Source organism: Chinchilla lanigera, unplaced genomic scaffold (genome assembly GCF_000276665.1).
Source record: "Chinchilla lanigera isolate Chin_1 unplaced genomic scaffold, ChiLan1.0 scaffold00056, whole genome shotgun sequence".
Taxonomy (NCBI): domain Eukaryota; kingdom Metazoa; phylum Chordata; class Mammalia; order Rodentia; family Chinchillidae; genus Chinchilla; species Chinchilla lanigera.
In genome coordinates, this window is record NW_004955457.1 from 12,733,458 (window position 1) to 12,752,876 (window position 19,419).

Genomic DNA, 19,419 nt, shown 5'->3' on the forward strand with positions numbered 1-19,419 from the left:
GCCTGCTCGCAGCGAGGGCCGCCGCCTCCGCCGCGCTGCTCCGCCTCCGCGCCTCGAGGCTCCCCGCCGCCGCCTCAGCTCTTCTTCTGCCCCGAGGCTCGGCCCTAAGTTTCAGCAGAACGGCAGGTTCTCGTTCGGAGTCCGAACGGCGCCCTGGAGACCAGCGCTCGGCGAGAGCTCTTGGAAATCCAGCTGCTGAAGCGGCGAGGTCCCTGTGCCCGCGGCCTGGACCCGGCCTTCCCGACCCCGCGCAGCGATGGCCCGCGAGTCCCGGCGCCCGTCGCTACCGCGGCCGTCGCCCTCGCCACCGCCGCCGCCGGGAGGGAGGGAGCGAGAGCAACGCCCGGGAGCCGCACTGGTGGCCAGAAGAAGCTTCGTGCTCCCGGCGCGCCGCCCCGCCCCCTCCCCCATTCACAAACCACGCCGGGGGCGGCCCCGACTCCCGCGCCGCCCAATGGCAGTGTCTGTTTTCTCCGCCGTCGCCTCCTGATTGGGTCGAAGTCTGAAGGGGCGGGCATGTGCGCGGGGCAGGCGGGGCCTGCAGTGCTCTGGGCGGATTCCTGAGGGTAGGGACTCGGGATGGGAGGGAAAAGTTCGGAAAAACTTTTACCCTGAGACCGCTCAAGGGGGAAAACGCACCAGAAAGGGAGTTTGCTTGGAAGATTTGTTCTTCTTCCGGGTGCACTCAAATACACATTCCTCAGCAGAGGGGCGCCGTCGCCGAAAGCCCTTGCGCGGGGAGGCGAAGCCCAGCACAACCCTCGCGGACAGCGTCCCCCGGGCTCGCGCGGGCGAGGAGGGACCCTCGCGGGTCGCCGTCCCCCACCCCCGGCCGCCCCACCCCCACCAGAGGGGGCGGGGCCGCGCGGAGAAACCCGAGCCGCTGGCCGCACGCCGGGGAGCGCGGACCCTGGGGAGGCCGGCGGGAGAGGCTCGGCTCCGCGCCCCCCGGGCCTGGGGCTGCTGAGGCCGGGGGTTTTCAGGGGACCCCGAGCTCCCCGGACAGCGAGGCCTCGGTCGCGCGCTGCTCTCACCTCCGCGGTCGGGCCGGGGGTGCCGGGTCCTTGCGGACGAGATCCCTGGACCCTCAGCCCAGAATCCGCGTTGGGAAGTTTGCGTGCGCGCTAGAAACTAGCGTTTGCTAGTCAAAGCTTTTTTACAAAACAGAGGGGCTGCTCTCGCTGTAGGGTTGCGATTTCTGCAGGCAGCTGTTCTTTTGTTCTCAGTCAAAGTTTCGCCCTCTTGAGGCGCGGAGCTCGCGCGCCCTCCAGTTCCTCCCGGCTGGGAAGCTAGCGGGGCCTCTCGGCGCGGGGCAGCCCGGAGGACCCCGGAGGACCCCGGATTCCTGTGCAGGAAAGCAGTGCGTTGAGGGAGAAAAGAAAAATCAGAATCAGGCGGGTTCTCCCGTCTGCGTCCTCACGCGCGCGCGAACATACACACCCGCACAAGGCGGTCTCACTCTTAAAAAACGTTGTACCTAGTCCAGCCCTCCTGCCTTCTCCGTTCAGGGTGCTGGAGCTCTGGGGGACTTCTGACCAGGGTGAAGGCTGACAGACGTTGCTGCCTGCGTTGTTCTGCTTCTCCAGCTGGGAAACAAAACTGATTCTGAAATCTAAGACAATTAGATTCCCTTCCCTAGGAGCCTTGGGCTGCTTCTGGTTTTCTTTTCTTTAGCTTCTGTCCCTGAAGTTTGCAGACAATCTACTTCCACTTCACGGTTCTTTGTCATTTCACACAACTGTTAATGGGTCTAAAGGGCTGCATCCCTTGGACCTGGATAGGGTGTCAGACTGCCCACATCTTCCATCCGGCCCTCAACGGGACTGTCCTCCTCCGAAGCACCATTTCCCCCTCACACCGGATCGCCCCTCCCTCTTGGAGTATCTGCCTTAAGGTAATAAAAAGGATCAACGATACGGCGTTTCCTTAAAAAGTTTTATTTTCTAAAAAAAATTTATTTTTTTAGAAAATAAAAAATAAAATAAAAAAATTTTTTTATTTTATTTTTTATTTTCTAAAAAAAATTTATTTTTTTAGAAAATAAAAAATAAAATAAAAAAATTTTTTTATTTCCTAAAAAAAAAAAAGTTTCCTTTTCTATTGAATTTTTCAAGATCTCCCTTTTCTCTTTCTAAATTATTCCCATTACCAATCATTTCCGGTATGTTGGTATTTCAGCACGCAGCTGTTTGTTTGAAAGATGTTGGTTATAGGTAAGGCTGCTCCTTTGCTTTGTCATTTAATGTGTGTGGTGGGGTCAGATTCCTTTTTTCTCTCCATGAGGTTCAGGATAGCTTCCTTTCCTAAATCAAATTTTCTTATTTATCAGGCCACTGATCGAAGTCATCTTGGCTTATTGAGGAAGAAATACCAAGCACTGTATCAAATAAAATGAAAACCCACAGGATAAAATACTATCTCAAAGATTCCTAAAACCAGTTCAGTTGATGAGCTTCTAGTTCTCATCTGGGATGACCCCAGACACCTCTCCTGTTAGATAATAGGGATAATAATGGGGGGGGGATAAAACATACAAGAGATAAGTGAAATATTTTACAATCAGTGTAGAAGATGTGAAAAACCCATCTCATGAAAAATATCACAGATGTGACCCCTCTTTGCTCTGTCCCAGGGAGATGAGGGTAAAAAAAGCTAAGAGGCAAAGGCAGATTTTTTTTGGAGATTGCTTTGTTTCAAAAGATAAGTTAAAAAGAAAAGAAAAGAACTCCTCAGCACTAGTGGGTGTAGCTCAGTGCTAACATGCTTGAGGCCTTGGGTGAGATCCCTACTACTACAAAATGAAGCAACAACAACAAAAAATTCAAACCAAAACACCACCACACACACCTTAATCCAAAATTATTCCAAAAAATAAGAATTCTCAGTTTGTGAGGTGGATGCCTTGTCTGATACAGATGCTACAATTTTAAGGAGCTAAGTAATAGATGGGAGTAGATCAGAAAAAGCAAACTCACCGTATAAGGAGCTAATTAGTCTGTTTCAGGCTCCATGACAAGCGCAGTAACTGATTTACATTCTGTCCACGATCAATTGAATTTCCTTTCCAATCAGCACCTTCCACACCCAACTCCCAAAGCTGCTTGCTAGTATCTTACTTGGAGAGCTAAGAGTGGAAAATTTTGTAACTGCTGCAAAACTTCTAATCATCCCTGCCCTATAAAATAACAAAGGTCTTTATTTCTTTACATCATAGTCATATGGTCCCACAGAAGAGTGATGCTATTCATTAGCTCTAGTTTTTCCAATGATACTTATTTTGGCTAAGTCCCAGGTTTATCTAGTTGAATTACATTCTAATGTGAGGCCAGATTTGAAAGTGGCCACAGCCTTGTGGTTGTAGTGCAACTCCAGCTGCAAGAATTTATTCACGCAAGACCAGAAAGGGCAGCTTTTAGCACATGCTTCTTTCTGTGGCCTCTTTTGCCAGACATTTTTGACATTATAAACCTGAGAACTTGGGATATCCAGTTGTAAGGTTCTCATTGATTTGTGTTCTTTTTTGTTTGGGTGCCAGATCATTCTTATCTCTAAAACACTTTCAAATGTTATGAAAGGCACAGATGTCTAAAGGGAAGAGGAAGGCCACATGTAGGCTAGGTTGTAGGCCTGTAGGTCGTGCACAACATCCCCTAGGTGTAAGCCACTCAGATATCTGGCATATAAAAACTGTTAGATGTTAATCTTGGAAGTGACATCCCATCACTTTTGCCATATTTTATTCATTAGAAACAAGTTGCCAGATCTACTTATACTCAGTGAGTAGCAGGGCATTATGCTAGAGTGATACCCCTGGAGGGTGAGAATTGTCGGGAGCATGGAAGCTGCTTACTACAGGGGTTGCCATTCCTTCCTTCCCAGAGTATTATGATGAAGAGGGCACAACAGGAAGCAACTCTGGGGTCTCTACCTTTGGGGAGTCTAGAGAACAGGCCACAGATAAAAATGCAGTGTTGACTGGTTATCATGCCCCTCGTATCTGTGAGAGCCTGAACAATACTCTGCCAGTTGTTTTTGTGAGTACATATCTTTGGACTCAGGGAAGTTGATTACTAAAAGATCATCAGTAATCCTGGGAGAAAAGCGCAGCAAACTTTCGAGTGTTCTCTCAAAAGCCAGAACGTCTGGACTAGTCTGCAGAATGGAACCTAGGCTCCCAGGGCTGGGAAGAGAAAGCACTGTGGGTGATTGCTACATATGATTTCAATCCCTGTGTCCAGGGCTGAGGTGGAGGAAGCTTGTACAGTGCAGAGGTGGTTAGTACAGACTGGTTTAGTTCTGCTTTTCACCATTGATTTCCTGTCGCGCCTGGGGCAAGTCACTTAACTTCCCTAGCTCTGTGGGTGTATTGTGAGAATTAATGGTGTAATATTTACAAAATGCTTTGTGATCCCCAGGGGAAAAAAAAATCACTAGGGAAGAATTCTGGTTTGGTTGTATAGATTCAAAGCATGGACATAAAATAAAAAGCTAAGTTAGCAGCATGTTCTGTGGCTCTGGCTGAGGTGTTTTTTTTGGTTTTTTTTTTTTTAACAGTAATATGCTGGTAAATGTTTAATAATGACTCTCGAGGAAAGAAAGCCCTGATCTATACATTTGCCAATTTTCATGGTGTAAATACTGCTACAGTGGCTGGTTTCTTTTTTGTTTTTTCTTCCCAGTGGCTGATTTCAAGCCAACAAGATGTCATGAGCCTGAAGTTGAGAAAGAAAAGTGCACTGTCAGCTCCAGCAGCCCTAAGAGCTGATGGCAGCAGACCTCTGTGTCCATGAACTGCTTCTGTTCAGATCACTCTGAGCATCAGAAACAGTTATATGTTCAATATACTGATGACCACTGATACGGTGTTGGATGGGTAGGTACAGTAGCTCTGCTTGTATGACAATCTTGTCAGGCTCAAGGTATAAGTTCCTTTTTTAAAAAATTTTTTTTCTCTTTTTTTTCTTTTTCTTTTTGTCTTTTTGAGACAAGGTCTCGCTGTGCAGTTCAGGCTGGTCTTGAGCTCACTTTGAAGCCCAGGCTGGCCTCGAACTCACAATGATCCTCCTGCCTCAGCCTCCCGAGTGCTGTGATTACAGGTGTGTGCCACCACGCCTGGCTCAAGTTCCTTTTTATAGTAGCCAAACCTGGACCAAAACTTAGATCTGTATAACATTTTTCACTTAATGTCTTCATGATAAACATGGCTAACTTTGGTTCTTTTCAATGTCTGATCAAAAGCCAAAGACAACCCAAAATTTAGAGAAACACCAGAGATATCAAACCTGTGTTAGCAATGACCTGCCAAATGTTGTCCATGTTTTACACCCAGTTGGAAGTGTCCTAACATTCCAAGTGGGTGTCCTAACACTTCCAAGTGGGTCTAACACTTCCAAATTATTCTAACTTACCAGGGACTGGTTTAGTTGTCATTACTGAAACTGTATTTCTAGTAGAGATCTAGATTAGGTGATGTGTGGCTGTACTCTTCATATGGTCAATCAGTTTCTTCCCTTAAGAGAAATTTGGGAGCCTCAACAGCACACAGGTAGGATGAGAAGGTGCAGGAACAAGACTCATAGTTGTGAGGAAGACCCCAGAGAATGTTGTAGAAAAGTGACTATAAGAGCTAGAGCGGTGGAAACCACACTTGGATGGTCATCAGGGTTATCTGGAGTAGGAAGGGAGAGAGGGAAGGGAAAGGAGGAAGGGAGGGAAGAGAAGAAGGAAGGAAGGAAGGGAAGAGGGAGGGAGGGAGGGAGGGAAAGGAAATCCAGATGCCTGAGCACTATTTCAGACATCTTGAGTCAGAATCTCTGCTTGGGCCTCAGGGATATAATCTTTAAACACTCACTTTTGATTCTTTTGAGTTAGGTTTGGGAACTGCTGACCTAGACTTGTTATGTGTGTCAGTGATGCTGGGTAGATTTCTCATTCTCTTGATTACATTTTTAAGTGCAGGATGGAAAGGAACTATAATGGAATACTGTGCCTGAGCATGAGGGGTGGATGAATATCTGGTTACATGGTGTGGTGCCAGTCGGACCTCATTTAGGGGCTCAAGTTCGCAGTGGCTATTCTGAAATGTAACAGCTGCTACGCCCACAGTTCACTTTGTAGCACTTCCTCAGACTGACATTGCCATCCTTGGACCACATGAACCCTAACCTCGGACACTGAGTCAGGAATAGATGCTGTGACCCGGCTCTGGGTTGTCTGGCATGAGACTTGTCCAGCAGGTGTAGGTATGGAGTGACCACCTGATTAGATCCTTTCCCTGGGGGAATCCAAGTGGCAGAAGCTGAGAAAGGAACCGGAAGACAGAAACGAGCAAGAAGCAGTGGAGGCTTGGAGGAGTGGGGGCTGTAGGGCAGCGAGGGGAGTAAACAGAGCTGTCAGATCATGGCGGCGGGGCAGCAGTAAGAGGTGTCTTTTGTAGTGGAGAAAGAAGAAAGAGAAAGAAGGCAGGCAGGCAGGGGAGAAAGAATGAATACCTGTTTCAAGAAGAGAAGACTAGGAAAAAGAGAAGGATGAGGAAAAGAACTGAGAGACCAGGTCACAATGGCTACATCCTTCCCTCATAGTCCTACACCACCAAGCCACTGACTGCCTGTCCCTTCCTAACGACTAGAGAAACCCCTACGACACCGAGTACAGGGTGTGGAAAAGGCTGAACGCTGGTCTCTCCTGACTTTCCTCTGGGAGGTGGGCCCGCAGCTGCAAAGGCTAAGCACAGGGTCAGCGCCAGCCAGAGCGACACCCACCCTGAGCTGACTGGTAAGGCTCAGGCTCGGAAGCACCTTCACCCTGCCCCATGGCCTGGATAAAGCACTGGAGAATATTCTTCCCAGGACGATAGTTGTCGCTGAGAATAATCTGCAAAAAGTGTTGCAGTACAGGAATTATGAAGGCCTAGGAGACGGCTTTCTCCTGGGTTGTTAAAGAAATAAATGTACTAGAGTGTATGCTGTCCTCAGCCTGATGTGGAGGCTGTTACTGGCCTCCGGTACCTTGACTCTTCTTCCACAGGGAGGGGGCCCCCAGTCTTTGGCCATACCTGTGGGTGACTGAGTGGGATAAAGATCCCATTTTCCAGCTTCTCCTATGGCAGCCACTGCGTTCTGACCTGAGATGTCAGGAAAAATGTATAAAATGTGAAGAGAGTGAATGTACTTCCTTCCCTCCGGATGACAGCTGGGACTTCAGAGGTGACTTTGGGAAAGGAGCAAAAGACAGGAGGGGCTGGGCTCAGGCTCAGGCTCAGGCTCAGTGGTAGAGTGCGTGGGGGCTGTGGGTTTGAGCCCAGGCACTGAAAAAAAAAACAATGAGAAAGGAGGAACTAGGGCTCCTGATGTGGGCCCAACCGTGCCAGCCTGGATGGACTCCCTTTGGGTTTATCAAATATGAGATAAAAATAGACTGGTTTTAGCCAGCATGGCGTGGGATTTCCTCTGCTTCACAGCCAATCCTAGCCAGGTTGTATCACAGTGTGGTTGGTCTACAGTGGACACTCAGGTGAGGGCTCCTTGTACTGCATTCTCCTGCGTATTCTAGTGGTTTGGTGTTTTCTTACCCTGCCTGTTTATTTGGAGTGTCCTGAGGATAGAAAGTGTGTCTTATATTTCTTCTCCTTTTTACATGATAGATGTTTTATTTGTTGACTCAAATTGTGCTGTTCATCAAAACAGGTGAAGTTCAGTGAAAATAAAAACCTATGAAGAGTAGAGATATAGGGTGGGAAAAGACCCAGAGACAAAAGAGGGAATGATGAGAGATCACAAGCAAATGCATATCACCAGTGCACTGCTATTGCTTTAAAAATGAACATAGATTTGGAATGCATAAATTAAATTAGGTGGCGCGAGGGAACTGGTTCGAATAACTCAAATGAGTTCAAAAGGTGATTCTCAAAGGGGGCTTGAGAGTGTCAGGAAGATTGAATTTTACAAATCTTGCTTCTTGGGTGCACCCCTGGGAAATCTGTGAAAGGCTTCTCATCCTGATGAGCAGCAAGACCCGAAGCGGCTGGCGAGAAGATACGGGGAGAAAGCTTGTTTCTCTGGGGAAAATGCTGAAGTCATTCCACCGGCTCGTCAGTCTGCCTGGCAAGGGATGTGTGCATTTCTCTCTCCAGAGGGTCCCTAGGAACCACGCACGGCAGCAGGGAAACGAGAAGAAGCCTGGGGTCTCCATCCAGCCTTGGCTCCCTTCTTGGGACCCCAGTCCCAGAGCCTCTGTGTCTTTTGGGGTGTCCCTCGCCTGAGCCAGGTCTGCCTGAGTGGGTCTCTTCCCAGAGCGCGAGAGCAGTGGTTTCGACACCCCGAGGGCTTCCTTCGGGACCACCTGGCCACCACTGTTCCTGCCTCACAATTCCACTCTGTCGGCTGCTCTCTCGCCCCTCTCCCGGCCTCCTCTCTGTCATGACAAACAGCACTTTAAACTCTAGAGCCAGGCTCTTCAATTAGGGTGTAGACAAAGTGGTTTGACTCCACTTGATTAAAAACTCTGTGAATGGGAGAGAACACAAACCTCAAAACATTTGCCTTTCAAAGCCTGAGGAGTGGGGGAGAGAAACTGTTATGTGATCTCAAATTTGCCAGATGTCCCTTTAAAGGGGCTTAAGAATTCCTAAGCCTTTGTTTACCAAATCCTTCCTTGGAACCTCTGGGAACCCAGGCTGCGGCTACCAGGTAGAAGAGGCCACTGAAAGGCCAAGCTTGGCTGGGAAGGGGCGGGCTGGTGGTAATGGTGGGAATCATCTGGATTTGTTTTTTTCCTCTTAATTACCTGGGGTTGCCCTTCGAGAAATCTGTCCTCTTAGCAGTTGGGAAATTAACCCTTAATCTCCACAAATGAGGGCAATCAACCCATTTACTAAATAAACACAGATCATTACAGACCGGCTGCCCCTCTTTGTGATTTAATTTGACAATGGCTTTACCTGGCTGGGCCAGTAACCTGGCGGAGTCCTCAGGCGAGGTGGCAGACGAATGAGGTGGCCAAGAGGCCGAGGGAGTGAAGCTAAGACTGAGGGAGAAGGCCTTGAGATTTCCATCCCACGAGAGAGTCTGAGTCCCTCCCTGGCTTGATCTTGCCTTCAGAATTGGTGTGCTCTGTTGTACAGGGCTAATTTTGGCTTTGAAAATGAAAAGCTGCTTAGAGCAACTTTTATTAAAATACTAGCTATCAGAAGCCTTGGGCATGGGAACAGAGAAACGCTTTTTTAGGTTGCTCTCTCATTGCTGTGTTAAGGAATCCCTCCTTGCCTGTCACCAGTTACTGTGTTTATAAGGAGTCAGCAGTGTGGTGGCACAGTTGTAATCCCAGCACTCAGGAGGCTGAGGCAGGCAGATTGCCAGGAGTTTTAGGCCAGCCTGGGATACACAGTGAGTTCAAGGCCTCCCTGAACTATATAGTGAAACCCTGTCTCAAAATACCAGGAAAAAAAAGTTGATTTAAATCCCAGGCGGTCACAGTGCAGTAGGATGTGAGGCCAGGCACATAGCAGGTGCTCAGTGTATGACCAAATGCATGAGTGAATAAGGTAGAGCTCAAGTTGAAAAATGCATAATAAAGCCATGCGGTTTTCATTTATTTTTTTTAAAAATGTATTTAGAGCCCACCAGATTTAAAGCTCTGTACCACAGACAGGGAACATATATCCCTGACATCATGGGTCTTATAGTGTTGATTAACAAATCAAGTAGTCTTCTGCAGTGACCTTCAGTTTATCTCATGATGATTATTATCATTACTTTGCAGTACTAGGGACTGAGACGGAACCTCACAAATGCTAGGCAAGCACTCCACACCTGAGCTACATTCCCAACCCTTTTTATTTTGAAATAGGATCTTGCTAAGTTGCCAAGGCTCTACTGAAACCTACAGTCCTCCTGTCTCAGCCTCCCAAGCAGCTGGGATTACAGGTATGCACCACCATACCCAGCTATTTCAAAATTTTAATGGGAATTGGCACTGAGCTAGCTGCCAGCCTATCCTGTGATTTAAGAAGGAAGAGCTGAGTTGGAGAATAGTGCCGGGATTTATTTTTCTAAAGGAACCATAGAACCCAGTAATTACTTCCTCTTTTTTTTTGGTCTTGTCTGTGCTGCAGGAGAACCCAGGGTCTCACACAGGCCCTCAGAGGTAGGTGCTCTACCACTGAGCTATATATGCCCTTACCCAGCCCTATTTTCCCAGTGAGAAAATTGAAGCCCAACATGGTGGTGTAAAAGTGTCAGTGGGCTGATGGGAAGAACTGGAAGTAGAATCCGTGTGCTTGGGTCCCTGGTCCCGCTTTAATGTAAGAACCATCCACATAATGGCCCAACTTTATGCTATTTCCTGCCTACCTCGAACTAGGAATAGCTTGAGTGCTCCAGAGTAAAAGATCAAAGTGGGTGGCCTTTCTGGGGTGCCTCAGGTGGCTTCTGCCGGGAGACCTGTATGTGGGAAGCCTGGTGAGGGTGGCCTCTCTGCCTGTTATCCCCTCACGGCTGTGCCTGGTCAGGAAGGGACTGGCCAGGGTGGCAGAAACCACCGCTGGGTCCAGTGTGACTCCACGGGCTGTGGAGAGACACGGCTGCTGCCACTGACTGCGCAGGGGGGCAGGCTGCTGGCCCTTCCAGTGGCCCAACAGCCTTGTGAAGAGCTGCTGCCTAAGCAGAGGGTCAGCAGGGCCTAGCGGGCAGTGGGAGAGGAGACGTTTAGGGAAGAGGTAAACAAAGTGACAGACTTCTCTGGTAAAAAAGGCTTTGGTTTACGCGAAACTTCACTCCTTTTCTTCCCTTAGCCTTAAATTACAAAGGTAATCCAGGCTCCAGGAGAGGCCCATTATTTTAAACCCCTACTAAAGGACCATATTGGTCTTGCTGTATTTTGACACCACTCTTGGTGATGTCCTGACTTAAATTTCAGCTAAACAGTAGAGAGTAAGCCAGCTGCCTCCAGGGTCTGCAATAGTTGTATCATTACTACTTTTGTTAAAAGCTGGTATTGATTTGATGTTCGCCATGGTCAGGTGCTGTGCTAAGCCCCTTCACCTACCCTACTCAAACCTTCCTCTTCACAATAACCCTTACGTGGGCCCAAATGCATATGCACCTTATTAATTTATGTTGCCATGTTGGGGGTCAAACCCAGGACCTGTGCATGCTGGTCAAGCAGCTCTGCCTCTGAGCTACACTCTAGCCACTCAAAGTGGCTATGCTTTATTCAATTCATGTTATAGATGGAGAATGCAAGGCATGGAAATCCAAGGCCATACAAGTAATGAGTAAAGGAACAAAACTTTGAATGCAGTTCTTTTGAAGAAGAAGGAGAAGGAGACGAAGGAAAGAAAAAAAGGGAAGAAATTTTGCCCATTCCTAATAGCATGACCTGAGCGTCAGGTCTGCCTGCCTGAAGAGAGACCCCAGAGAGTGAAGAGATGGGGTGAGCTTGTGTTTTCTGTGAAGCCTCTTGGGAGGGTAAATAGTCTGACCCTAGGAGGATGGGTCTCAAGACCTGGATGTCCGGGGACTCTGGATCCTGTAAAAATACATAAGATACCTCAGCAGTGAAAGCTTTTCCCATGAACTCTCTTAGTTTGGGTGTGTGGGGAACTCCTCTTCCCTTCCTTTAGAGAGGCAGTGTGAGAGGGATGCTTGAGGCTTTGAATCTTTGTTTGGTAACATTATCTATGAGGCTTTAAAAGACTACCTATCTTCTCTGGCCTCAGTTCCCTCATCTGTGAACTGGTAATGATGTCACTGGCCTTCTGAGAGTGTGAGGGTTAAATGAGATGATACAGTTACCCTAGTACTGTCATGCTGTAAATGCTCAGTAAAAGCCAGCACTATTGGTAATAGTTCAAAGAGGTGATTTAGTCCAGGAATATGGGAACTGAAGTCTCTGATTCTCAGAAGGCAGTCAGCCTGCTTTGTGTTCCGCTGGGAGTGAAAATGCTTTAAGGAGTTGCTGGGCCTGAAGAGAGTCATGCTTCCATTTGTGTATTTCCAATGAACTCATAAACGGAAGAGATGGATATTTATAAGTTGCTACAGACCACAGGAACTGCCAAAGAGCAAGGTTTCTTTTACAAATCTGGATGTTTACAGGCCATAGAAAAGATATTTTGGGCCTTCCAAGTTATTCCTACCCACTCTCTTTTTAGGCATAGGTCTTTCAGAACCAAGAATTGTGTTAAGTAAAAATGAATGAGGAAAAAAAGGAAAAAAAAAGAAAGAGAAACCTCTTTTTCATTCCTAGGCAATATTCACATAGAATGTTATCAACATAATTACTATCTTCAGAGAAGCTGACTTTTTGATGGAAAAGAAAGGGAGAAAACTGAAGTCCCAGAGGGTGTATTTAGTTATATTTAGTTATATTTTTCACCATGTTTGATTTTAGTTTTTGTTATTGTCCTGTTCATTTCTTTGGGAATACAAGCCAATCCGAATGCCCTACAGAGCACTTAGCCAGGAGGCTTTGCATCGAGTTCAGGGCATACTGCCCATATTCGCAAGTGGAAGGGACAGAGGCAGTTGTTTGCTGCATGACAAGCAGTGTCTTGACCGTAGTTATATTTCTCAGGAGGCTTCACACTGGTGGATGCTAATAACTATTTTTTGAATAAATAAGCTGTTGCTTTCTACCTTTATTTATTCTATGCAGCTAAATTTTTTTGGATTAATATATTTTTTTACTACAATCTCTGAAACTATAAACACTGAAGTTTGCATTTATACACATATGTAAAATAACAATTCCAGGAATTGAGTCCAGCTTCTCTCTTCCCTATTGTAAGCCTCTGTTGCGCTGGTTCCTGACCCTACTATAGCGACTTCCCCTTGGATAGAGTCTGCCTTACCATCTCTAAAAACAACCCCAAACAGTGAATTACAGTGGGAAAGTGCTTGCCTAGCACACACAAGGGCCCAGGTTTCATCCCCAGCCTGAAACAAAAACAAAAACTCACACAAACATCAATTAATTTAAAAAGTGCTGTTTTATGTTGTAGCAAGTAGAAAATGGTAGCCTATCTTTTATGACTTCTCTAAGCCAGTAAGGGCTTTGTGTACTCAGAGGCTTACAAATCATCTCACGGTTTAAAAACCTCAGATTCTTTTGATAAACATAAAAACCCTGATGATTGCCCAGGAAGCCTAACATGGTTTTCTCTACTTTTTTAGATGCAGAAATAGAGACTTACAGAGGCTGAATAATTTGCCAGAGATCATCGTGCTTGTGACTCTCAGGACTGGGGTTGGAACCCGGTGGTGGGGCTCCAGAGTGGGAGGCGCCAGTTGGCCATGGACAAGTGTCAGGTGTGGCATTGGCCAGTGAGCCGCTCCAGCTGGGGAGACCGCGCCTCTGCCTGAGATCCAGGATTATCTTTAAAGGTTGCCATTTCATCTTTAAGACAGCTTTAATTGTTAGAAAGTCCTTCATAGTATTGAACGGCAATCTGCCTCCCTGAAGCTTCCATTGATCTTCACAGTACACACTTTATCCCTCTTTCCTACAGCATCCCTCAGATATATGTATACTACCATCCTCTTCCTCCCCCACGTCATCTGTGGGAACATGGGAAATGGGCCCCTCATGCCTCCAGGTCTCAACAAGGCTGAGGCCAAGAGGAGGCTGGATGGAGCATAGGAAGGAGGCAGACGTTAAATTAGATATCGCAAATAGCTCCTGGGCAGTGTTCAGAGTAGGGGACAAAGGATTCCCTGGAAACCAGTGAAGCGTTCTTACATCTCTAAATTGTATTCATTTCTGTAACTCAGATATCACTATGAAATGTAATCAGCCCTGAAAGTGGGGAGCACAGTGGGATAGCAGTGACTCCAGCCCTCTGATTCATAGCTGCATCTTTGGAATAGGGACTCATACACAAACAATTAGCATGAGACCCATAAGGGCATCAGCTCAGGGAGGATGGAGGGCTGAATGGGATGCAAAGAGCTGTGACAGAAATGAGGAAGTGATGCCTGCTGGGTGGGGATGACAGCAGACCCCTGCTAAGTGCAAGGGGATAAATGAGTGTCTTGGACTGGATATGAAGGAGCTGGAAACAGACTTTTAAAATATATCCTTTCTGGCAATTGCATTGCAGAAACTAGAATGCGTAAGAAAGTTGCTGGGTGGGTAGTAAAGCAATCTGGGCTGGCTCTCTGGGGTGAGCTCAGTCAAGAGGACTGAGGACAAGCACCTCTGGCCATGATGCTGAGCCTGCCTCTTCTGCTTCCCCCTACACCATGGCTCCTGATGGGTGGATGCCTCCCCCCAGTCCCCTGAAACCTCAGGGCTGAGTAGCTCCAGAAGATCCACAAAGTAGAGAGTCCCAAAACTTGGTAGAACCAAATCCTGACCTTCAGAGAGGCAGCAAAGACCGCCAACAAGAACGATGCCTTTGTTGTGCTCAGATGCATGTGTTTGCGCATCTGTCCAGAGCTATGTGGGCCAGGCCCCAGGCCGGTCCCTACAAGTACAGAGGTAAACAAGATCAGCTCAGTTAGTCCCCACACTGAACCATTCAGAGTTCCTGTGCACCTACTGTGTGCAAGACTCTGTGCTAAAATACCTGGTGTGAGGCTCTTAATGTCCCCTGCTCCTTTGAGGGTTTTTAGGAAGGAGATGTGGAAGGTGAACACTTTCTGTGCTGTTGGAATGGGATGCTGTTGGCCAGATACTGGGACAACACATGCTGGCTGCCTCCATGGAAATGTGAGGTACACAGCCATGGACAGCTCCACAGAGGAACCCCTCTCCCCAAAAAAACCCCACCCAACTGGACAAATTCCCCTTTGTCTAAATCGGGAGACAGAGGGGAAGTTCAGCCCTGTCAGTATCAGCCATCCTCTGGAATCTGGGGCCAGGCCTTTGAGCAGACAGGCATTCCGAATCCTCAGTCTCTCAGCAGCGCCTAGCAATTATCATAACCTGACAACAGACCCATCAAGATAAGGTCCTAATGGCCTCTATGGCTTCCCTTTCTTCCCCAGCCCTTCTTTATTGCTCTGCAGGCTCTGCTTACTTCCAGCAGGGAAGAGTTTAGAGCGTGGGGCTAGGCCAGCCCTTCTGCAGGCAGCTCCCCGAAAGGCAAGGCTCATGGAAGGCTCAGGGGACAGAGGCATTTCCCTTTAATAAGCTTCTCACACTACATTAAAGATAAAAGAGGAAGGGAAATATTTATATTCTGACAAAGCAGCTCTTCCCTTCAGGCTCTTGTTTTATTTATTAACTTGCTCTGTCCCTCTCTCAATCTCTCTCTTTTTCTCTCTCTCAGGGGCTAGGCAGTTATGGTTCGTCTTTCTTCGGTCACTAATGTTGTGGGTAAGTGACAATGACAGGGGACTTTAGAATGCTGTCAAGGAGATGGGCTTGTACGTCGGAGCGCTTCCTAGGTGATACAAATAGCTGTTTCTCTATTCTCCTAGGAGCTGTTCCTGCTTCCCACCCTTACTACGCAGCGCTTGAGTGGCAGGAAGTTTTACACTGAGGAGCTCCTCCATCTCACTAGAAGCTGTGGCCACTCACATGTTGTTCAGAGGTACAATTACCAGGACGTGTGACTCTGTGCCTGGGACCTCTTGGTCCTCTTGGATTTTTGCACATTTTCTTCTCTCACCCTTAATGAAGCTTATTTTTTTTTTACCAGTGAATCCTTTTCATCCTTTTGCAATGATTATCATTAAAGTTCCAAACCCTCTAATTGTTCCAAAGCCTGGGTAGGTTGTTAAAGAGTTAATCCTCTGAACCCTGCCCCCCAACACTCACACCTCCAAGGAGGCCGCCTAGGTTAGTGGAGGGAGGAGCAGGGATAGTTTAGGCTCTGCTCTGTTGGCTTGTATAATACCTGGCTTCCAAAATGGCGTATGATCATCAATTAAAAATTCAAGTACAAGAAAAGCAATAGATGACCTCCATACCCCTTTGTGGAGAAGCAATGAAGGGGGATATTTAAATGCACAGGCTCTGCAGACCAAACGATTTGGCTTCACTCCTAGTGCTAACATTTATGTGACTCTCGAAGGTACCTGCGTCTCAATTTCCTTACCTACAAAGTAAAGAGATAATAAGTAATAGCTGCTCCTTAGGGCTTTTATGAAGGTTAAATTTGTAGATAGATGATAGTACTTAAGATAATGCTTAACTCATAATGAGGGCATAAGAGTTAGCTATTGTTAATGCTACCATCCAAGAGCAACCCATGAATAACATTCGTCTGTCTCAGACATGTACAATACCCAGATATGTACCGAAATAACCAATCAGTAACACACATATATCCCAGAAGGGTACATATACAGAAACAATTTTATAGTAACACGATCATGTTATGCATGTTGTTAAAATAATAAAAAGCATTTGGTTTGGTTTTGGCTGAACTTAACAGAAGAAGGGAACTAAGGTGAAATTAATGAACTTCAAATATTAATTCTTGAATGGCAAGACATACTAGTTCCTAAAATAGCATCCCAAGGTTAGAAAACAAACACTTGATGACAATCAGTGGAGAGGCTGGTGGGTTAGATTGGTCACCTGATGGCCAGGCGATGAGATGACTTAGTACTCTAAGGCTTCTTCCAGTATCCCAGTTTTTGATGCGTCTATGATTTTTAATATGTTTGGGTTTATAGCATCTACATTTGATTTGCATCCATTTATTTCTCCGGGGGCTTCGTCCTCATTTTATATTTAATTGGATTCAGTGTTTACTGCTAGTCCTCTTATGGAGACTTTCACGTTACTAATTCTCTAATTTGGCCAGTTTCTTCACTGGCTTTGTTTTTCCTCCTGCACTGGAAAGGACTCATGGGCACTTCCTCCCCCAGGCCCTTTTACAGTTCAGAATGTTTGCCTTCTGCCTCTGCACGGAATGACCAGTTGCCAAGGGCTGGATTCTTGAGCCCTTTCTCTCTTGCAAACCCTGTGTCGTTCTTCCCTGACCTCCTGGTGTGGGGTGTTGCTGTTTGGAAGGATGAAGCGAGGCTTATGGGATCTCTTCGTTGGGACCTTGGTTTTCTTCTTGGAAGGGTGGTGAATTCTTGAGGTCTTGTTAATGGATCTGTATCAAAAGTTCCTAGGTTAGCATGGGCCCTTTCCACCCATAGATTCAAGTGTTCTTATTATGATGTCAACTATTTTTTGTGTTCTATATTCTCGGCCTGGAGAAGGGAGCTCCCTGGGCACAGAGTTTACCTCCCCAGGCTTCACATCGCCTGGGTGCGAGTCTACATACTATTTTTTGCTAGTTATGCACCCTTGGGCCAGGCACCTGATCTCTCTGAGACTTACTTTCCTCACTTGCAACATAGGAATAGTCATTTCATGCACTGTAAATGAAGATTAAATGAACGGCAGGTGATTAGCACATTATAGTAAGGGCTTATTAAATCTTGGCCATTATTATGGAAATCCTTAAGTCTTTAACCAAATCATAAGCTTGGTGGGAAAAGGTATTGTATCTTATTCCTTTTGGGTGCCTCATGGATAGTAAAATGACTAATGTGTGGGTGTTTTTATTGTATCAGGTTGTATTTCATTGCAAGTAGCAGAAACTCAAACTGGCTTAAACAAGGGGTGGGTGGGCTACAGTTTGTAGGTCAAATCCAGCCTGCCACCTGTTTTTGTATAGTCATTAAACTAAGAAAGGTTTTTATATGGTTGAAAGACACAAAAGAAGAATATCTTGAGAAACTTGAAAATTATATGAAGTAAAAATGTCCATGTCTATGAAAGAAGTTTTACTGGAACGTAGTCACCCTCACTCATTCACAAAGGGGTGTGACAGCACTGGCAAACTTTTTCTGCATAAGGTCAGGTAGTGACTATTTCAGTGGCACCTGCTCAACTCTGCCGCTGTAGCAGAACAGCAGGCATAGGCAGTGACTCAGAAGAGACTGAGGACAGCAAACCAGGGAAAAATGGACTCCTAGTTAGGGAGCCGGCTTGCCTGGAGTCTAGGTGTGTCTAAGCAACTGATGCTAGAGTTTCGGTCAAAATTGCTTCGCTGGGTCTGATTTTCTGAGAAGAAAAAGAGTTGGACTGGATTCTGAAGACTTCTTTAAGCTTTAAAATTTTATGTCTTATTTTGGAATTCCAGATTAATAACCTGGATCTATTCTGAAAGTGTATGTTGGAATTGGAATTCTTCAATTGCAGCAGGGCATGGGGGCCCACATCTGTACTCCTGCCACTCAGGTGGCTGAGGCAGGAGAGTCACCGTGGGTTCGAGGCCAGCCTGGGCTGCACACTGAGTTCAGGACCAGTGAGACCTTGTCTCAAAATAAACAAGCAAACAAACACTTCAATTGTAGACAAGAGAAGTCAACTCTAGTTAATATAAGCAAAAAGATTTTTAATGTAAGGAAGTGCCGGCAGGCAGATTTAAAAGGAAATTAGAAAATACAGGCTGAGAGGACAGGTGTCAGGGCAGATTCTGGAGTCCAGGAAGCAGGAGCCCATGGATAATCTCTCCAGGGTACCACAGTCTTGGGTGACCTCTGGCCACCCTCAAGAACAATTCAGGATTGAAACTCTGATGTGATGTTTTTAGCCTGGCTTAGATTTGTATAGAGGAACCACCTGATCAACAAGGAGCAACAGTTCCCAAAGACAGATGAGGAGCTATGACTAGAAGAAGGGGGACTGCGTGCTGAGCAGATAAAGACAACAGAGGCCAACCACGGTGAAGCACACAGTTGATGAAAGGGCAGGCCTTGTACCCTGAGGAGCACCGGAGCACATACCGGTTCCTGAGTCATTTGCTCATTTGGCAAATATTTACAGACCTGTGATGGCGTTTTGAAGGACACCAAAGAATTATACTGTAAGACTGCTGGGAAGAGGTGCTTGGATTTTGCTCGAGAAGACTTGGGAACGGAATTGTTTTCCCTGTTAATTTGAATCATTAAACTCTATCAGGCATGTGCAACTGCCGCTCATTCTAGGAGAGATGTTAAGTAATTCTCTAATTATATGTGTCATTACACTGGAGGCGGAGAAAGGATCCTGAGACAAGTGACTTCTCTCACATGTCAAAGGGCAGAGCTAAAAGCAGGACTTGGCTTCCTGGCTTGAGTAACTGTTCTGGATCAGGTGCCTAGCAACCATGGCCCCAGTTCAGGAGCTGCCACCCCAGAGGAGCCTCAGCACCTGGCTCCCCACTAATCGGCGCTTCTCAAGGGCGGAGACTGGATTTGTTCCTCTGTCCTCAGGACCTCGCATGATCTGGGACATAAGGCAGACCGATACTAAGTGAAGAGTCCCTGCAGCGTCCCTGGAATAAGTTGAGGTATACCTACCTTAGATGAAGACCCAGGCTGAACAGAATCACTGCCAGGGGGCTGGGGATTTAGCTCAGCGGCAAAAGCGCCTGCCTGGCAAGCGCAAGGTCGTGAGTTCGGTTCCCGGTACCGGAGAAAAACCAAA

General features: G+C 46.8%; 1 protein-coding gene and 1 long non-coding RNA gene across 2 annotated transcripts; one reads left to right on the forward strand and one right to left on the reverse strand.

Annotated features, from left to right (window-relative positions):
* Nucleotides 1-8: 8 nt before the first annotated feature.
* Nucleotides 9-2,156, reverse strand: LOC106149911 (translation initiation factor IF-2-like; the record flags this gene model as incomplete). The annotated part of the gene is given in 4 exon segments (XM_013520667.1): nucleotides 9-283; nucleotides 420-560; nucleotides 640-1,079; nucleotides 2,150-2,156. Coding segments are annotated over 4 exon segments (863 nt in total), but the record flags the coding sequence as incomplete, so codon positions are not given.
* A 6,505-nt stretch (nucleotides 2,157-8,661) lies between these two features.
* LOC102010129 lies at nucleotides 8,662-15,535 on the forward strand. The gene is made up of 4 exons (XR_262945.2): nucleotides 8,662-8,687; nucleotides 13,173-13,382; nucleotides 15,272-15,318; nucleotides 15,423-15,535. It is a non-coding gene; the product is annotated as an uncharacterized LOC102010129 (long non-coding RNA).
* The last annotated feature ends 3,884 nt before the right edge of the window (nucleotides 15,536-19,419 follow it).